Raw genomic sequence first — 21827 nt, 5'->3', positions numbered from 1 at the left:
AATATCTCTTGCTAGCTGCAACTCCAGGTGTGATTTGGCCTTCCTGATTTCATTCCTACATGCCCAAGCAATAATATTATACTCTTCCCTGGTCAGTTGTCCTATCTTCCGCTTCTTGTAAGCTTCTTTTTTATGTTTAAGATCCACAAGAATTTCACCGTTAAGCCAAGCTGGTCGCCTGCCATATTTACTATTCTTTCTACACATCGGGATGGTTCGTCCCTGTAACCTCAATAGGGATTCCTTGAAATACAGCCAGCTCTCCTGGACTCCTTTCCCCTTCATGTTAGTCCCCCGGGGGATCCTATCCATCAGTTCCCTGAGGGAGTCGAAGTCTGCTTTTCTGAAGTCTAGGGTCCATATTCTGCTGCTTACCTTTCTTCCCTGTGTCAGGATCCTGAACTCAACCAACTCATGGTCACTGCCTCCCAGATTCCCATCCACTTTTGCTTCCCCCACTAATTCTTTCCGGTTTGTGAGCAGCAGGTCAAGAAAAGCTCCCTCCCCTAGTTGATTCCTCTAGCACTTGCACCAGGAAATTGTCCCCTACATTATCCAAAAACTTCCTGAATTGTCTATGCACCACTGTAATGCTCTCCCAGCAGATATCAGGAAGATTAAGGTCGCCCATGAGAACCAGGGCGTGTGATCTAGTAGCTTCTGCGAGTTGCCGGTAGAAAGCCTCATCCACCTCATCCCTCGGTCCGGTGGTCTATAGCAGACTCCCACCACTACATCACTCTTGTTGCTCACACTTCTAAACTTAATCCAGAGACACTCAGGTTTTTCTGCAGTTTCATACCGGAGCTCTGAGCAGTCATACAGCTCCCTTACATACAGAGATACAAAGAGATACAGAGATACCTACAAAGAGTCCAGCGGAGGGCAACAAAAATGATTAGGGGACTGGAACACATGAGTTATGAGGAGAGGCTGAGGGAACTGGGATTGTTTAGTCTGCGGAAGAGAAGAACAAGGGGGGATTTGATAGCTCCTTTCAACTACCAGAAAGGGGGTTCCAAAGAGGATGTATCTAGACTGTTCTCAGTGGTAGCTGATGACAGAACAAGGAGTAATTGTCTCAAGTTGCAGTGGGGGAGGTTTGGGTTGGATATTAGGAAAAACTTTTTCACTAAGAGGGTGGTGAAACACTGGAATGCGTTACCTAGGGAGATGGTGGAATCTCCTTCCTTAGGTATTTTTAAGGTCAGGCTTGACAAAGCCCTGGCTGGGATGATTTAGTTGGGATTGGCCCTGCTTTGAGCAAGGGGTTGGACTAAATGACCTCCTGAGGTCCCTTCCAACCCTGATATTCTATGATTCTATGATACAGTACGAAATTACTCTGATTTTACAGAAGTCGATTTTTGGGAACAGATTGTATAAAGTCAAGTGCATGCATCCATACTAAGCACATTAATTCGGCGGTGTGCATCCACAGTACCGTGGCATGCATTGACATTCCGAGTGGTGCACTGTGGGTAGCTATCTCTCAGTCCCCGCTGCTCATTGGAATTCTGGGCTGAGCTCCCAGTGCCTGATGGGACCAAAAATTTGTTACGGGTGGTTATGGGTAAATGTTGTCAGTCAACCCTCCCTCCATGAAAGCAATGGCGCACAATCATTTTGCACCCTTTTCCCTGGATTGCCCGAGCAGACAGCATAGCATGGCAAGGATGGAGCCCGTTCAGCTCACCGCAGCGTTATGACCATTGTAAACACCTTGCACATTATCGTGCAGTTTATGCAGAACCAGAACCTGAAAAACCAGGCTAGGAGGCGACGGCAGCATGGTGACAAGAGTGATGACATGGACACAGATTTCTTTAAAACCGCCGTTCCCGGCAATTTGGAGATTATGGTGTTAATGGGGCAGGCTCATGCTGTGGAACGCCGATTCTGGGCCTGGGAAACAAGCACAGACTGGTGGGACCGCATAATGTTGCAGGTCTGGGATGATTCCCACTGGCTCTGAAACTTTCCCTTGCGTAAGGGCACTTTCATGGAACTTTGTGACTTGCTTTCCCCTGCCCTGAAGCACAAGAATACCAAGATGAGAGCAGCCCTCACGGTTCACAAGCGAGTGGCAATAGCCCTGTGGAAGCTTGCAATGCCAGACAGCTACCGGTCAGTCGGGAATCAATTTGGAGTGGGCAAATCTACTGTGGGGGTTGCTGTGATGCAGGTAGCCAACCGAGTCATTGAGCTGCTGCTATCAAAGGTAGTGACTCTGGAAAATGTGCAGGTCATACTAGACGGCTTTGCTGCAATGGGATTCCCTAACTGCGGTGGGGCTATAGATGGAACGCATATCCCTATCTTGGGACTGGACCACCAGGGCAGCCAGTACATAAACTGCAAGGGGTACTTTTCAGTGATGCTGCAAGCTCTGGTGGATCACAAGGGACGTTTCACCAACATCAGCATGGGATGGCTGGGAAAGGTTCACAATGCTCGTGTCTTCAGGACCTCTGGTCTGTTTAAATGGCTGCAGGAAGGGATTTACTTCCCAGACCAGAAAATAACTGTTGGGGATGCTGAAATGCCTATAGTTATCCTTGGGGACCCAGCCTACCCCTTAATGCCCTGGCTCATGAAGCCGTACACAGGCATCCTGGACAGTAGTCAGGAGCTGTTCAACTGTAGGCTGAGCAAGTGCAGAATGGTGGTAGTGTGCATTTAGATGTTTAAAGGGTCACTGGCGCAGTTTACTGACTCGCTCAGACCTCAGCAAAATCAGTATTCCCATTGTTATTGCTGCTTGCTGTGTACTCCACAATCTCTGTGAGACTAAGGGGGAGACGCTTATGGCAGGGTTGGCAGTTGAGGCAAATCACCTGGCTGCTGAATACACACAGCCAGACACCAAGGCAGTTAGAAGAGCACATCAGGAAGTGCTGCGCATCAGAGAAGCTTTGAAGACCAGTTTCATGACTGGCCAGGGTACTGTGTGACACTTCCGTTTGTTTCTCCTTGATGAAAACCCACCCCCTTGGTTGACTCTAATTCCCTGTAAGCCACCCGCCCTACCTGCTTCGATCACAGCTTGCTTGCAAAGAAAATAAAGTCATTATCATTTAAAAACCATGTATTTTTCATTAATTTATTATAAAAATAGGGAGATAACTCACAAGGTAGCCCGGGTGGGGTGTGGGAGGAGGGTAGGAGGGAAGGAAAAGGCCACTTCAAAACTTGTTGAATGACAGCCTTTTGTTGCTTGGGCTGTCCACAGGGGTGGAGTGGTTGGGTGCCGGGAGCCCACCTCCCCCCATGTTCTTGGGCGTCTGGCTGAGGAGGCTATGGAACTTGGGGAGAAGGGAGGGAGGTTAAGCAGGGGCTGCAGCGGCAGTCTGTGATCCTGCTGTCGTTCCTGAACCTCCACCAGACACCGGAGCATGTCCCTTTGATCCTGCAGGAGCCCCAGAGTTGCATCTTGCCTCCTCTGATCTTCCTGCCGCCACCTCTCATCTAGATCCTCCCTTCTGTTCTCACATTTATTGGCCGCTTTCCTGTACTGTGCTAATGTGTCCCTCCACACATTCTGCTGAGCTCTGTCTGTGCCAGACGACTGCATGAGCTCAGAGAACATTTCATCACATGTACTTTTTTTCGCCGCCTTATCTGAGATAGCCTTTGGGATGGAGGAGGGAGGCTTGAAACATTTGCAGCTGCAGGAGGAATAAAAGGGAGTGAAGTATTTAAAAAAATACATTTTACAGAACAATGGCTATACTCTTTCACAACACTATTCACGTTACATAGCACATGTGATTTCGGTACAAGGTTGCATTTTGCATCTTATATTTAGTGCCTGCGGCTTTGGTGTTAGAGATCACACACGCAGTGCCGGGCAACAGAATTCGGCTTGCAGGTGGTCATGGTAAGCCATAGTCTTTCGGCTTCTGCAACCTTCATAACAACAGCACCCTCCTTTCCCATACCAAGCAAAGCCCGTTGAGTTGGCCATTTAGTGCTGCGGTTTTCCTGTTAGCGTTCAGCAGGAGAAACCAAACTAACCCCTTCCCCCCATCCAATTCTCTGGGATGATCGCTTTACCCCTCCCCGCACCGGCTGGTATCAGGGAAGAGCCCTGCTAGCCAAACGCGAACAGCTCAGTGCCAATGCTCCCTGCCTCCACCACTTGGCTAACTACAGGGAGGATTTCTTTTCAGTCACAGGCAAACAGCCCTGTAGGAACGGGCACCACTGAATGTCCCCTTAATTAAATTCCCCTATTTCAACCAGGTTATCAATATCACTCTCCTGAGGATAACACAGAGAGATGAACCAATGTTGCTTTAACGCCAGCAAGCACCGGGACCATACGCTGCCAGGCTTTGTCATGCAATGATACCAGATTACTTGCTACTAGCATGGCGTGGTAAAGTGTCCTACCATGGAGGACGGAGTAAGGCTGCTCTCCCCAGAAACCTTCTGCAAAGGCTTTTAGAGTACCTCCAGTAGTGCTTCATGGAGATGTCCCTGGAGGATTTCCGCTCCATCCCCAGACACGTTAACAGAATTTTCCAATAGCTGTACTGGCCACAAATGCATCCCAAGTCCTCAAGACAAATTAATCATTAAAAAACGCTTGCTTTTAAAACATGGATTATATTTTAAAAGGTACACTCACCAGAGGTCCCTTCTCCAGCTTAGTTGGGTTGAGAGGGTATTTCAGTCAGGGTGATAAAAAGATCCTGGCTGTCGGGGAGAACGGTGTGCTGTGTGCTCTCCTCAAGCTCATCGTCGTCCTCCTCATCTTCCCTATCTGCAAAATCCTCAGGCATGGCGGAGAGTACCCCATCGTCGGAGTCCACGGACAGGGGTGGGGTAGTGGTGGCGGGCCCCCCCTAGAATTGCACGGAATTCAGTGTAGAAGTGGCATGTCTGGGGCTCTGTCCCAGAGCATCCGTTTGATTCTTTGGTTTTCTGGTACGCTTGTCTGAGCTCCTTAAGTTTCACACGGCAATGTGTTGCCTCCCTGCTGTAGCCTCTGTCCATCATGGCCTCGGAGATTTTTTGAAATGTTTTGGCATTTCATCTTTCGGAACGTAGTTCTGATAGCATGGATTCGTCTCCCCATACAGCAATCGGATCCAGTACCTCCTGTTTGGTCCATGCTGGAGCTTTTTTTCGATTCTGGGACTGCATGGTTACCTGTGCTGATGAGCTCTGCATGGTCATCAGTGCTGATGAGCTCGCCTGCTCAAACAGGAAACGAGATTCAAAAGTTCCCAGGGCTTTTCCTGTACACGTGGCCAGTGCATCCGAGTTCAGAGTGCTGTCCAGAGTAGTCACAATGGTGCAATGTGGGATAGCTCTCAGATGCCAATACTGTCTAATTGTGTCCACACTAACCCTAATTCGAAAAGGAGATGTCGATTTCAGCGCTAGTCCCTTCATCGGGGAGGAGTACAGAAATCGATTTTAAGAGCCCTTTATGTCAACAAAAATGGCTTTGTTGTGTGGACGGATGTAGGGTTAATTCGATTTGCTGCTAAATTTGACATAAGCTCGTAGTGTAGACCAGGTCTTAGAGACTAACAAATTTATTTGAGCTTAAGCTTTTGTGGGCTACTGCCCACTTCTTTGGATGCATAGGATGGAATATAGTCCATGAAATCTTATGCTCAAATAAATTTGTTAGTTGCTAAGGTGCCACAAGTACTCCTGTTCTTTTTGCGGTTACAGACTTAACACAGCTATTACTCTGAAACCTTAGAATATGTGCAAACTGCTTATGCTAAACTATCTGTTCCATCTTGTACTCAGGTGTCACACTCTGAGTACCTTTCCCAGACCTGAAGAATAGCTCTGTGTAGTTGGAAAGCTTGTCGCTTTCACCATCAGAAGTCGATGCAGAAAAAAACATATTACCTTACTCATCTTGTGTCTCTAATATCCTGGGACTGACATGTCTAGAACAACACTACATATAACATTGGTTAGATGAGACATTTTTAACGATACCAAAATCATAAATTTGCAGTGGTTTTATGATGAAAATAATTCTGTTCAATCAGAAAAGCTGATTTAATTCTTGTATGCTCAAGGTCATGTTAGTGATTATCTTTTGAAGCCCTGGCTTTAAATTACTGAGTGGAAAATTACTTCATTTACAGAAGAAAATATAAATATTGCTGTCTTCAGGAATATTTTGAATATCAATGGTTTTACATTCAGCATAAAGGATTTAGTGGACTAAAAATGTCAACACTGATACACAAATATAAGCGAAACAATATTTCTAGAGAGTGAATAAAACCAGTACCTAACTAAAGAAATTCATGGTTGGGTAGACTTGATGATAAACAGAAGGTCAGACAACTATTTCTTATAAAACCAAACCTCAATGCTGAGACTATTTCTATATAAAATATTTGTGTGTGTGGAATATATAAAACCGCGCACACACTACATCAAAGAACGTTATTCAGGTTGCAAAGTCCAGCACTCAAAATCACCAACCTTTTAATTTCCCTCTTTTGCCCCCAATCCCAATGTCCTTTTCCAGCCTGTTTGAGTCTACTACACTTCCAATCCCAATTTCCCTCTCCTACTGTGAGCTTCGAGGCCCAGTCTCTTCTGCCCAGGCTCCTTGTTGCAATCTTCTTCTTCATAGGTACAGATCTTTCCCCTCTCCATTCATGCAGGCTCCTTGCTCTCCAGGCAGGTGCTATGACCTGGCATAGTCTGAAGGAGCCCAAAGGCTACAATGGCAGGGAAAGTCCTGCTTAGCCCCGGGCTGGAGCATTTTCAATGTGGATGGAATATTCTGGGGATTTAAGATGCTAAAATATAAATAAATTAATTACATAAAAATCTCTGCTCAACATATGTGAACTGTGAGCCTCCCCTCCCCCTGCCCAAGATTTATAACTTGGCCAGATTTGGTTATGTTTTCACAGAGCAACCAAAGGCACCTCCTGCCATATTTAAAGTCCTTGCTACATAGCGTGAGGGTACTAGGGCTTTTCAAAGAAAAGGCTGACAAAAAATTTTAACTCAGGCAAAACAACCTGCTTTTCACTAGCCTCGTTCTTGGAAACTGCAAAACACTGTGGCTGAAACTTTTCAGAAACACTGAGCTTGAGGCAGACATCAGGCATGAAATATTTCAACCCAGTTAAAGCTGGGCAAAGTTATAAGCCATGGAAAATAGGGTTTTATACTGGAAAGAGTAAGGCAACTTGAATAATATGTGATGCTACAACCTAGTTTGAGCGTAGGTGTGTATGTGTGTGTGTTTGTATAAAGTGTATGTTCATATTTAATCCTGCAAAGGGATATGAACAAGCTGACCCTTATGATTTCAGTCTCTCACTGGTTTCGATGGGAGTCCTTCCAACATATAGATTCCTTTCTGGGATTTGGGCCCATGCATTAAAATGCATTAAAATATTTAATTCTGCCATTGTAGAGTAGGACTTTTATATAGTGAAGTCCATTTTCTTTTTTTGTTCTACATCTAACTTTATTGGATGGAATTGCAATTTTTCATTGAAATGTATTGGGGCAAAAATAAGGAGACTTCTATTTTATTTCATTATAAAGATAAGTTCACTACAAGTAGATTTCTCTGAATTTAAGCGGAGTTCAGTTCTGCCACCCTTATGATGAGTAGCACAGTCTTCCCAAAGAAACTGCTTGTAGAGAGGAAGAACCGATGCAATGTGAGTGAGGGGGGTGGAATTGGGCCCTCAGTGTTTAGGGATAAAATTATTTTTGAAAGTCAGAAATTCTGCTTATGAACTCTGTAAAATACTGTGCAGTGCTTACTGACATGAGTCTGTTCTTTATTTTTTTACTTTGGGATCATGTATCCTACAATAGTTGGGGAGAAGTGCAAAATATTTTAAGCAGAAGCTCAAAGCAGGTGCGACTATCCTTTCCATCTTTAAGCTCTGTGAATCAATTGAAACCGCTACCAAGCCTGCCTGATTTTCTAAGTGTCTGAAGGTCACAGGTCTTGCATTCTTTCTCCTAAAACTTTAATTTAAACGTTCATAGTCATTGAGGGTCTTCTAATCTTGACAGAATGTAAAGGCCTTCTTTTTTTTTTTCCTTTCCTCTCTTCATATTCCAAGTCCTTAAATGTGAGTCCTTTTTACAGCATTACTTTTGGGGATTTTTTTTTAAACGTATCTAGTTGGGATGAGTGAAACTCAAAGGGTTTATAATCTGGGTTCCCTTTGGAGAACAACTGAAAAATTGGGATGCTTTCCAAAATGTTAAAAAACTCTTCCTGAGTCTGGAAAAAATGAGTTGGAAGTCTCATGAAAGCAGACTTTTCTATGAGATCTTTAGAACTTCCTGATACTTTTGGGGCCACCTAGTCAGGGGACAAATAGACATATCTGCAGCATTTCAGCCCTTCCCAATCTGTTTCTGGCTAAATTCTGAAGGAAAATTATGTGCACAAAAATCACACAGGTCCACCTTACTTGCTAGGGTGGGACATCTGCTTGGGCCAGCAGGGAAGAAGACATCTAGGTTCTTTCCACTGTGCATGAGAAATCTTCCTCCTTTCATGGTCAGCCAGTGCAGGAAGTGAGACTGTCTTGTCCCCTCTGTGGCCCTGATTGAACGACTAGCTGGTTTGTGTTATGTTACACACAGAAGTTAGATAAAAATATTGAATGTTCTTGTTGGAAGTTTCCAATGTAACACTACTTTGTTTCTAAGAATTCAGAATGATCGTGTGCAAGAACCCAAAAACAGAGACACAAAGCAGGCTACTCCCTAAAAGAGGCACACTTTGTCTTACCTTACTGTAGGCCATTTCTGTGTTAAATGACTGATGCTTGCACAGTTCTCTGCAAAGCTTCTCCTAGCCTGCAAGAAGGACCAGAACTGCTTTCCTCTTCCCGCCTGCCTCAGTTCTTACAGTGATAGCTCACAATTCCAATACAGTCTGCCCTACGCCACACTTTTCAGCTCCCTGGGGTCAGGGTGACTGTTGTGGTCCCCCACATGCCAATTACCTGCTCATCGTCTTCCTCCTCTTTATATTGAGTTCTGAATGTGGTTCAAGTGTGGCCAGTTATCTTTTGGGTTGCATGTGTGGGTGGAGCTTTTTTTTTGGAGTCATTTTGCTTTGACTGTACTATATGCAGATCACCTATTGACTCTGAAATCAAAGTCAATATTTACTGTTTCATGAGAAACTGAGAGAATGAGGAAGTTTGATCAAAATGACTAGGAGCACTTTGCTTTCAAAAATATCCTTTCAGTGGAGTAGGAGTTGACAAAGTGTTTTTAAATTCTGCCCTTTTAACACAGATCAGAAAATAATTCATTTTGGATCTACGGAGGGAAGAGTTGTCAGATAGGAAACTTGTCCAGTATGTTGTAACTAACCCTTTGACCACAGATCTCTGGTGCTGCAAATATGATAACCTTAGTTTCTCGCCTCCATTTTGCTAGAATTTGATATATTTCTCTAATGCTTCACAGGTGAGATGGGAATATACCACAGTTTCACAGAAAGAGGAGGAGAGTAACTGCTGATATAATGATGATGGTGAATCTCTATGAAAAGAGATAACTTATTACTGCAAACAAAGATTAATATTCTTACCTTTCTGCATCATTTCAGCTTGGGATGTGATATCCTGATATGTATAAGCTAAGCACTATCAGGGCTAGTTGGTAGCTGAAATTGTTTGGATACTTTCTTGTTACCTCTTTCCTCTTTAGTTTCTTTCCCAGCTTCAACAAAATACTGTCTCATAAATCAGTTGTTTGCCTCTGCTTTCTTGCTGTGCACATGCCTCTGAGACATAGGGTTTTCACACATTAATGAGGAAAATGTTTGTGTGAAGATCCTTTGGCACTATTTATGAGGGTGGAGCTGCCAAATTTCAATCTGAATAATTACATTCTGCCTACTTTAAATTCCCCCTTTAATTTCAATTGGATAAGAAAGCCTTCACTTTCAATCCTAAACCACTGTGCACAGTTTAAGCAGTTCCTGTCTCTTATTGCTGCCGTAGCTGTCTGCATGTCAGTCGAAGTGATTACTATATAGTACTCCATCCATTTTTAAAACACCCTTGGGATCCTTCATGATAAAAGCAAGCTGAAAACAAATCATTATTCTCCTAACTTGCAATCAGATTTACTTTTTTCCTTCTTTACAACTTGTTCACTAATTAGCAGGGTGAAACCATCTTCAGAAGCCCCTTATTTCTTACCTCGGTCTCATAACAGTTTCTCCGATGGAGTGGGTGAAAGGACAATGGCTACTTAATGTTGCTTGTTACTGTTCACTCTCTCTCTAACCTGCAGCATGGTGGCATGAAGTATTTGCTTGTAAATGGCACTTGACTGCAAGCAGATGTGTGGGTGGCCCTCGGGGGGAGGGGGGAGGAGTGGATAATAATAATTGTGGATACTTTTTCCTGGATTTTTTTTTCTGGTGACTTGCAACCTTGTGTGAACTTTATAATGTGATCTTTGATAAATGATACTCTGCAGATCAGTCTAATCCACCATTGCATATATTTAAAAAATATTTTAAAGTGTTTAATATTGCATTTGCCTCAGTTTGTCTGCATGCTGGTGATACGGTACCAACATGTAGTTCACTGCTATGTAAAGCATTTAGGATGGTGTAGTTATGCAAGATGCTTTAGAAATTAAATATATTTCTGTCATTCTAAAGAGAAAAGTGCTTGAATGACAGGTGGTAGGAAGTAGAAATGAAGAAAATTATTTAATATACTTACCGAAGAATACACCATTTGTGTACCTTTAACTTTTGATATCATGCGTAATAACTATTCTAAATGTAGAAAAACATGAGCTCTAGGACAAAATATTCATTTTCTTTGTTTCTGAATTTATCCTATTTTTTTCATAGTCATTACTTTACTGAATTCAAATAGTTGCCTTTACATTGGCCCAGATCCTCCATTTATCAAAATTCTTCTGTAAAATAGAGGATTGCTCTATGAAATTAAGAGGTTGGCATTCTATTATTCATTTAATGTAGCTGTTTGTGCAATTAGCATCTGCTCAATGCCAAAATTCTTATTTTTTATTTTTGATCAGTATTTGGACACTCCTGAAGACAGGTCATTTGGCAGCTCACTGATGGAGGTAGAAGTGGACCTGGACAGCTACCAAACTGCTTTAGAAGAAGTACTCACATGGCTTCTCTCTACTGAAGATGCATTACAAGCACAAGGAGATATATCCAGTGATGTAGAAGAAGTCAAAGAGCAGTTTCACACCCACGAGGTATATGTGAACCACAGAGACTGAGAAACCAGTGCAAACACTTCATCTATTAATTATTGTTCATCTATTTGAATGGTACATTAAGAATCATAAGAATCATACAATTTTCACTGGTGCTATTGCCAGTCCCTGTTCTTTCCTTTTCCATTTGGTTTTAGAGGCTTTAAATTTAGCACTGGAGACTTTGCTTCTTACACAGAAGATGAATATATTTATTTTTACATTGGGTCCCAAAGTTAAAATAAATGTTTAAACCAACTTAATACTTTTTAAAAAAAAATATGTGGAATTGAAGATATTTCTACAAAGTATCGCTCCTCCTTGTAATCTTAGTTAAGATTTACTTTTCTTTTCTTTTTCAGGGCTTTATGATGGAATTAACAGCTCACCAGGGACGTGTTGGTAATGTTTTGCAAGTGGGAAGTCAACTTATAACAGTTGGTAAGCTTTCAGATGATGAAGAAAATGAAATCCAAGAACAAATGAATCTGCTTAATTCTCGTTGGGAAAGTCTCAGGGTAGCCAGCATGGAAAAACAAAGCAAGTAAGTAATATGCGTGTTCCCCACCCCTCCCCACTCACACACACAATGTTTAAATTTTTAGGTTGCAATAATACGGGGGTGGGAGGGTGATACTTCATTGCAAATGTATGCTTGATCCTAGATTTTAGTTTATCTGCAATTTCGAGTGCATCAGACTCTAAACTTTCACGTTGATTTGAAAATGGAAGTTGCATAGATGGGGGTTAAGTTAAAATGAGAGGTGAAGTGCCCAATAATAAAATAATAGAATAACTATTATTTGTTCACATGTAATACTTAATATAAGAATGGATATGTTATTTAAAAAATGGGATACTTTATTCTTCTATCTATTAACACACATACGGGCAAAGTAAACAGCGAATGTTCTGATATGATATTGGTAACTTAATTCATATTCATATTAAAGAAAAGATAACATACACAATGCTTTTACGCTGCAGTTAAATTAACTACCAGACTTGCTAGCTTGGCAGAAATGTACACCTTTGCACAATATGCAGCCAGGATGTAAACCTCGAAATCAAAAAGATGAAGATCATGATAATTTTCTTAAGAGCAGAAAAGCTACGGACCATTTCATTCACAAGGAAATTGAAAGGTTGGAAAAGTAAGGTGATCAGTAGATATTAAGTGGGAGAAGAAGGAAGAAGATGAAGGGTTTGAGGTTGAAAGTAAGCTGGTCCGGTCTGGTCCGGCATACCGGCAAGAGCCGGTGCGGCATGCCGGACCGGACCAGTTTCCCAGGCTGGCGATTTAAAGGGTCTGGGGCTCCCTGCAGCGGCCGGAGCCCTGGGCCCTTTAAATTGCCTCCCAAGCCCGGCTGCCGGAGCCTTGGGGTCACAGCGGCAGGGCTCCGGGGGTGATTTAAAGGATCAGGGGCTCCCAGCCACTGCTAGTGCAGCGGAGCCCTAGGCCTTTTAAATCTCTGCCTGAGCCCTGGGGTAGCGGCGGCAGCCGGGAGCCCCTGGGACTCAGTTGGCGATGTCTAGGGCCCAGGGGTGATTTAAAGAACCCGGGGCTCTCAGCCTGGGTATTAAAGGCCCCGCCTCTTCCGGTTGAGGTCACGCCCCCTTCTGAGGACTCCAGCATACCGGTATTTCCTTTAAGTTACTTTCACCCCTGGAGTGAGAGGACAGGGAATTGAACCCTTTAAAAAGGAAGAATGGATTAAAAGCAGAAAAATGAGTTACAGGTTAGCTGCAGGACTCTGACTTTCTGTATTTCGATTTCCATATACAATCCAGTAGAAGAAAATTTTCTATAGGCCAGGCATGGTACAGTGGAGAAGGCTGATGATGTGGATGTAGAGGGGATTGGAGCAGAAATATGATTGCAAAAATGGGAGCAGGAAATATCCCTTCAAGTTTCCTTCCCTCAACCTTTACAAAGGAATCTAGTTGCCTTTCAGATTGTTCAGCGGGATTGGGTATTGTCCAGGTTTTCAACATTTTTTCCTATCTTTTGATTTCCTGAGACTCTCTTAAATCTCTTCTCCATAAAATAACTCAACTTCAGAACAGTTTACTTTTGTCATATTGTGTCTTATGGAGCTCTGTTTACTTAACTTATCCGTTTTCCTATTGATTCTATACAAAATTAAGGGAACTGAAGTGTAAGATATTTTACTGTTTTAATTTATTTATTATTCTACCAAAAATTAATCAAGGGGAGAATTTAAAAAAAAATCAACTAACCATTACCAGTGTGTTTATAGAAATACAACATTAATTACTGTAGACTATAGCTGCTCTCATCAGTAAAATCAACTGGATGTAAGTACATAAGACCTGGGATTGGAGGTCTATTTTTGCTTATTGATTGCTCCAAGGTGTTGGTGATTAGATATGAAGTAGAAGGACCCTACATTGGTATCCAGATGTCTCTGAGACAGTCACAGCAGTTGTGCTTTAAGTGGCAAGCTGCTTCTGTCTATACTAAGAGTGGAGCTAGCTGGAAAATGTTGGTCCAAGTGAAATTTTGACAAAAAACTGAAACCAGCTTCTATCCAAAAGTTAAACTCCAGTTATGGGGACACAGTGTTATTGGCTCATGGTCCTGTTCTCCTTGACTCACCGCAATCTGCCAAAGCCTGGCTTTTGTGACATTTGAAATGAAGTGCAAAATGTATCAATTTACTCAGGTCTTTTACTGTAGCAGGGATTTAATGCTAAAATGAAGAACTTTTGTTTTCTGCTACTAGTACTGCAGCTGGAAGTCATAGATTTCAGTGAAATACTTTTATTTAACTGTTGCAACAACATAACAGATGGGACCCCATTCTGTATCTTACTCAGAGAATCTGTAAACTTTGTATGGTCTTCATGTTTCTCTAGTCCATGTCCTTATGCCACTGCACTTCTTCGTAGAGAGATACAAGATGAGGCCACTGTGTGGCATTGCAATGATTTACAGGCAAGCTGCAAAAATTAAAAATAAATTAAAATAAAATCCCACAGCAATACATACAACTACTAGGCAACAAAAATGTTGTTAATCAAATCAAATTTCCAAAAGCGATCCAGCTCACAGCCATATCTGCAGTTGCCTGATCAAAAGGTTGGATGTAGCGGCATGTCCTGAAGGGACGATACATTTCGTTTATTTCAGCACAGTGACTTGCAAAGTCAAGGGGCCTTTGGAGAGAATGCTCTGCCACCAGCTCCTTCACCAACGAGTCCCGCTGTAGCTCACGAAAGCTCATGCTCAAATAAACGGGTTAGTCTCTAAGGTGCCACAAGTCCTCCTGTTCTTTTTGCTAATACAGACTAACACGGCTGCTACTCTGAAACCCAACTTTAGTGTTTCTGCTAATACCAACTCAGAGAGGGGAGGCAAGCCCTCGATATAGATGGGCACTAAGGACATTCAAAACGTTATAAGTCAAAACGGATAGTTTAAGCTCCATCTGGAAGGCTGTTTGCAGCCAGCGTGCACTGGTGCTATGTGTTTATGCTACGATACTGCACTTAAAAAATCTTCGTAGTTGTATTCGGCACCACCTCTGTTTTCAAGTATAGGCCGCTGCAGTTGCTGTAATCCAATTTGGAGGTAACAAAGAGACATTCAAATTCCAGGACAAATAGTTGTTTCTATTTGATCAGCATATCTAACTGACATACCCAGGGTACAATCCAGACTCGTGAGTAGCTGTGTCGCCCCAGCTGTCTAACCTGGGGTTCGAGTTACAATGCTTCGCTTCTGTAGCCTCCAGCCTAGACTGCTCACAAACTGCTTCAAGTTGCTGTGCAAGTCACTCCCAGCTGTGTTTGTGTGTGTGTGTGTGCGTGTGTGCTGCAGCCAACCAGCCACACCTTGGCTCTTAAGCCAAGGTTATACTTCAGGTGACCCCAACATACTGCTAGTCCCCCCAGAAAAGTATGTCTTGTGTTGCCCAGCCCTCTCCTGGACAATATAAATTCATATTAAGTCCATATTTCTTTCATGGAAATAATATGCACACACCTTGTTACCCTAAATGGAGTTTCACAGACACTTCAGTTTAAACGCTGGATTAGATAAAAAAAAATCTTTTTTAATAAAAGAAGTTTATTAACCACAAAGAGCAAGATTTTAAGTGAGTACTTTTAAGTCAGAAATGATTATAGGAAAAATAATGATAAAACCGATCTGGTGCCTAATTTAACAATCTATGTTAAATTCAAATCAAAGTTTTTCTCACCACATGCTTTCAGCAATCTGTTACTGATCAAACTTGTTAGGTCAGAATCCCTTCTCCAGTTCAGTGGCTGCTTCATTTGTCCCTTCTGGTGCATGAATTGAAGGATAGCAATAGAAAGAGGGAGAGGTGCATTGGGGTTTTTATCCCTCCTTTTGATACTGTCAGTTGGCCACTTGAGAAACATTCCCTGCTGAGATTCAGGAGTCAGAATGTCTATAGGAAAGGATGTTCCCTGCTGCTTTTTCCTCACAAATTGGAGCTTCTTTTGTTTCCCTTTCTGCTTGATGATTCTGTTTAGTGCTTAAATGCAAATTAAACAGAACACACATTCCTTTGTTTGAGACAGACCTATTCGCCAACCTGAGTTTAGAACATGTGTTAAGAAGACCATGCAGTGATATCTTATAACTTCAAATGCAATGTTGCCACGTACATTTTATCAGGACAATATTGACCAACGAATTATGAGGTTTTCAAATGATACTTCAAAAGCCATACTTTGTACAAAGATTATTACAATAGTGTGCAGGGTGTGGACACAGGTACTTTCTTACTCAGAGGCTAACAAAACCCTCAAGCTGCAAACATTACAAAGATGGACAAATCGCAGATGAATAATCTGGTTGCTTCCCACAATCATCACCCCCTCTGTCTTGTCCAGATTGTCATGTTAATTTTCAAATATTGCGTTTATGTACAAATTATTGTTTAAAATGTATATGTTATACTGCAGCATACAGAGTTTCCCAGAATTCAGTCACTCAGCACTTTGAACAAGTGGAGCAGTGGCTACACATCTTCAGATTTTTTTTTGTCTAGGACTCGCTTAGGCCCAGTTCTGCTAATTGCAGGAGCAGCAAACGGCAGAATGTTATGGTGAAGACAAGAGTGAGTAGGTTAATGTTTAGGGTAGATATTCCTGCATATATAACTTGACTGTTTCGCTTTTCTTTACTAAATAACAAGAAGAAAATACCCAAAAGTTAACATCTTATACTAAAACACCTGACAAATGTTCTTGATTTTACTAAAGATGTATTAGGAAACCCTAAGTGTTTGAATTAAATGTGGCTTTTAATCCACGTTCTCTGTATGAGCATGGATCACAATAAAGCCCCTTCCTGGAGCTTGCCTTTCTTTTAAAAGGAACAAGAAGATAACAAAAAGTTTGGTCTAAGCCATCTACCAAAGTTTGGATACTCTGCTGAGCCCTCAGATTTGCTTTGCTTCAGGCCAAAAAGCATCACTTTAGCCCAGCTTAGAAGCACTATCCTTCATTTCCGCCCCCTCCAGCCAGAAGGCACTTCCTCCCGTTTTGATACCGCTAGCTAGGCAGTAAAGAGGGCTGGCTTCAGCCCCTGTCTCCAGGGAAAATTGTTTTTGCTTTCCTCCCCTGGTCTTGTGTGAGGTTTGTCTACCTCATCACAATATGTTATAAGCAACTGATCTAGAGTGAACAACTGTCACACTACTTTACAGGCCCTGAACACATGTATGACAAAATTATCCTCTCAGACCTACACTGTTGGACAAGTCTCTGCTGTTGTGAATTCAGCTCCCATGATGACACTGAGAAGTTGTCACATGTAAACAGAGCATTATTTCAGACCTAATAAAAGTGTGGTTTTCAGGGAATTTGCCAATAGTTAAGAAATGTTTAACAATTAAAAAAAAAAACATGTAATTGTAATAGAAAATTGCCACATGATTTTGACTTGCTATTGACAAGAAGTATTTAAACTTTTCCTTGGCTTCCATTTTCAATAAATGGAAATTAAGTCTGATAAGATTACTATATTACTGAGAGAGAATTGTAAACACACTTCCATTAAAAGCCCTTTTTTGATGCTGTTCTATAAGCTGAAGTTCATATAGAGCTTTTCATCCGTGTTGTGGTGGGGTTTTAGTTTTTTTGTTTTTTGTTTGTGTAATTACGGTTAGAATGGAATTGAATTTTTCCTCAGGTTGAGGTCATTTCATGATATTTATTTCAAGTTACAAGGTAAAAACTAGCCACTTTGCCCATTTCACAAATTATTTCATGTTTTTCATTTCTCTTGTAACTTCAAAATAGAAAGGCTTTTACACACTTAAAATAGGGTGCAAATATAGAGTACTATTACTGTACTTTGTATTTCTTTAGCAACAGCCAAAGAAAGACATCCCACACGAAGAAGTACTGCACTCAGTGACCCAAGAGGTCCTTTCTGAATTTGATGTCCTACACTTGTCTTGCCCAAAATGCCACGGTAATGTGAAGCACTGGGGGGAGGGTGGGGTGGGAATTATCTTTCATTTAAAATACCCACTCACTGAAACAAATATGTATAAATAATATACTTACTGTCCACACAACTTACACAAATATACTAAAATTAAATATCGCATTATAATGTTCTCTCTCTTTTGACCTAAATGGCTAAGTAAAAATCTGGGATCTAGTAGTTTGTTCCAGTTAGAAAGAGAAATTGTTGGTGGTCAGATATTTATTTGGTGTAGTTGTTTGTTTATGAAGAATGTACAAACATCCTCTGCCTCTGAACACAGAAGATCTCAAATACCAGGAAACAGATTATTCACCCTGCACCCCTGATCCCAAAACACCTTTCCCTAGACTTCTTCCAGGGTCATACGCTGTGCTTTCAGTTGCTCTGTATTACTTTCTGATTCTGTGTGTTTTTCTTGTCCACACACGCATGCACGCACATGCACACACCCACCTTAGCCAAACAATACTCAGCGCCCCTTAAGTCCAAACTCCTGGGTAGGGTCACATACCACTTTCGTCTTAGGTGTGGGCTTGTGGTTAATTTATCCTTACTGTTCTGTTAATTTAAGGATATATTCATACCCACCGATCTCAATGAGGTTTGTGATCCATCCAATGACCAGTACCTCTCAACACAGTGCTAACTTAAAAAATAAAATGTATATCTCCATGCCAGCCATTCAAGTGTGGTGTTTTTATATGAACTATAATTTCAGAAATTTTGAAATCGGCAAATTGACAGCAAATTAATACTCTATATTCTATATATAATGTATCGGGATTAATTTGTGAATGATTTCAAAATTTCTGAAATTGTAGTTGAAATAAAAAACACCATGGATGAAATGGAGATATACACTTTATTTTTTTTTTTAGGTATGTGTGTGTTGCCGGCACCCAGTGCCGAGAGGCTGAACAACAGCTTGAGTTGGTTTGTTACCCGGTGTACTACACCCAATAATTACAACGGGGTGGAGAAGCAGAAAAGTTTATTTGAAGCTTCAAAAAGGTACAGGGAGATTTGAATTTTAAATTCTGTATAACAGAGCAGGAAGTTACATAGGCTTTTATATATATATATTTTTTAGCATATTTATTTAATAGCAAGCTGCTTTAAGTATTTATATAGCCAGCCAATTTAGTTTGTAGCTAGTTTTTTGATTTTTTGTATTATTTGTTAAACTATATATAAAGCTGCTTTATTTAGCATTGTTTTTTTATATTTTTTTTGTTTGGCTTTGCTTAGTTTTAGGCAGTCTGACTCTGCAACATACTGTTGCAGATTTTTAGCATAACTGCTGTGTGTGCCTTTAGGCGGGGGGGGCAAGGACACTTGGGCCTAGCACACAGAGCTGCTGCGAGTGCCTCCAGGCAGGAGGGGGGGGGGCAAGGACACCGGGGCCTAGTGCGAGGGGGCTTCATTGACACTCGTGGTTTTTTATTCCCTTGAGTTACCTAGTGGCCATGCCCCAGTGTTCCCAACATGTGTGTGTGTGTGGTCTTAATTTCCCCATGTTGTTCGTGCTTAAGTGATAATCCTAGACTGTTTTGCGGAGTGGATTAATCTGAGGTGTGTGACATACATGCGTAAAGCAGTTTCATTAAAGGGTGAATATGCTATCTGTATCTTTGATTTACACTGGGGAGGTGAAAATAGCAAGTATATTGGATATTCCTGTCCATATCAGAAGGGATGATTGTTTCTGGATTTAAATATGAACAGTAAGAGGCAATGTTCTGTAATGTTATGGACTTGTGATAAGAGAGTCTCTATTCTGGAGGGTGAGAGATGAAGGTTGATCTTTGTTCTATGACAGGCTGCTGCACTGCATTCATGTTAACTGTAGAAATCGTTAGGAATGATGTTTCTTTCATTACAGTACACTGATGCCAATATGGTCATTCACTGTAACTTCCAGAATTAACTAGAATGTAGATTTTGCTATTTATTAAATTAATAAAGCCATGTTTAAATTAATAAAGCCATGTTTTAGGAAAAAATAAACATTACAAATCCGAATACGCTGGGGGACAACATTGCTTAAGGAACCTTCAGGTACTGAGGTTTTCTCTTCCTTTTGCACACTAAGAAGGCTATTTCCTGTCATTTTTTTCATGAAATAGGTTTTTAAAGAGATGAGTTTCTTCAGTGGTGGAGCAGCATTTTGTCATGCTGCTATAAGAAACTTCTTATTTGGGGAATAAATCCAGCTAACCTGCCTTAGGGGAGCTAGTCAAAAATGGTATGATTTCCACCGTGACCCGGAATACCATACATTTTATACAATAAAATATGTGATAACACCAAATCAAATAGAACCAAAGTTTACAATTGCATTGTGTCCTAAAATGATTATATTTTCCAACTAGAGACAGGCACAGACTATTCAGCTGTGTTTTATTTAGGTTTTTATGCAATGCCCATCACTGTCACATCTGAGCTACCAAGTTTGGATTTAGATACGAGTTTCCTCCACGGTCGGACAGAATTTAGAACCCAGGAATGTAGGAATTGCCATAATGGATCAGACCCATGGTTCATCTAGTTCAGTACATCATGTCTCTGAGTGTGGCCATCCACAAGAAGATGTCAGAGGGAAGAGATGAGATTTTAGTTCGAACAGGAGAAGACAGATCTGGAGTAGAGTACCTCTGGTAGTACCTCTCTACTCCAGCATGGAGATGGTAGTTGAATTTTTGTGTTTGAGGGTGAGATTACGCTTGCATGGGGAGGAGAGGGAGTGAAGAGGAGCACCCACTGACAAAAGCAAAAGTCAGTGCCTGTGGATAAGGTGTAGAAGGAGAAGAGAAGGGGACCTAGGACAGAGCCCAGTACACACACCCCCATAGAAAGTTGGAGGAGGATGATTCTCCAAAGAACATGCTTGAAGGAGAAATTATAGAGGTAGGAGGAGGACCAGGAGAGGACAGAGTAACAGAAGCCAAGAGGAAGGATAAGATTTCAAGACCCTCCTGCCTGTCACTTGTAAACTGACTCAGACCTCTCTAGGTCCTCACATCTAGACTTACATCTACTTCTGGAAGATTCTGTATAACATCTCTGATATAGTCTTTCCTATCCATCCACACAGTTCAAACTCTGGTCTAGTCCTCTTCATATCCTATCTCGATTACTTCAATATCCTTTTCTTTCACATAAACAAATGTAATCTTGTCCTGCTCTTATCCATTCAGAATGCTACTGCAAAAAAACATCATCATAGCTCGTTGCTTTGGCCATACATGGAGAATTTTGATATTATCCAACCTGACAGCAAGGAGTTAAATCAGAGGAGGCTCTTGGAGGCAGGCCATTGGTGGGGGGAGGGTGAGAGGGATGGGACAGACAAACAGGAAACGAAACAATAGCAAAAATAAGGTAAAATTCAGAGAATACCCCAAGGGTCCTTTAGGGAACAGTGCGGTGAGGGGGGGAACTATTAAGAAATGCCCCCGTCTGGCTCCAACCAGGCCGACAAGGTTTATTCTTCCCATGTCTGAATCTGGGTTCTGTAGGGAAACTAAAAGGGGGGAGAAGGGGGACATTGACTCCCAACTCTGATCAGCCCATGTTGCCAGCCTCCACTGCTCACTTGTTAAATTTTTAAACAAGCACATTCATACTTTCTCCCATGCTGCACTCATGCTTGGGAAAAGCTCCCTATAAACATCTACAAAACTGCTTCATTATATAATTAAAATCTCTCTATATGACACACTTTTGCTATGGTGCCTACATGCAGCCCAGCCGTGAGTAGGCTGCTCTTGTGCCGAGACCCACTGCCTATCCTGCTAACCAATTTTCTCATTGTTTTCTGGTTCTCCTCTCTCTGTTATCTCGTTTTATACTTGGATTGTAAGCTTTTGTGGGCAGGGACCATTTCACTTTCAGTACAGCCCACAGTGCAATGGGTTCCTGATCCAAGAGCAGAACTGTTATTTGTATTACCATAGCACATAGGAAACAATAATTCCTCATAGCTGGAGATTGGCTTGAGCATGAAATTTAATATCTCTTCCAAAATTTGTTAGCAGTGTCTATTACAACTTTAGATATTGTTGTCCTCCATATAGATGTCCAATCACTT

The 21827-nt window shown here is 41.6% G+C and overlaps 1 protein-coding gene and 1 pseudogene across 12 annotated transcripts in view; one reads left to right on the top strand and one right to left on the bottom strand.

Annotated features, from left to right (window-relative positions):
- The window catches only part of DMD (dystrophin), a 1926267-nt gene that overhangs the window by 601307 nt on the left and 1303133 nt on the right, over nt 1-21827 (top strand). For all 12 annotated transcript variants that reach the window (XM_073357918.1, XM_073357881.1, XM_073357898.1 and 9 more), the window contains exons 10-11: nt 11056-11244; nt 11607-11788. In XM_073357918.1, coding sequence (XP_073214019.1) covers nt 11056-11244; nt 11607-11788 — 371 coding nt within the window. The remainder of the gene's footprint in view (nt 1-11055; nt 11245-11606; nt 11789-21827) is intronic.
- Nucleotides 3186-5151, bottom strand: LOC140916391 (uncharacterized; annotated as a pseudogene).

This window comes from Lepidochelys kempii, chromosome 1 (assembly GCF_965140265.1).
Source record: "Lepidochelys kempii isolate rLepKem1 chromosome 1, rLepKem1.hap2, whole genome shotgun sequence".
NCBI classification, from domain to species: Eukaryota; Metazoa; Chordata; order Testudines; family Cheloniidae; genus Lepidochelys; species Lepidochelys kempii.
Note: the sequence above shows the minus strand (reverse complement) of the source record. Positions and strands in the feature narration are given on the sequence as shown.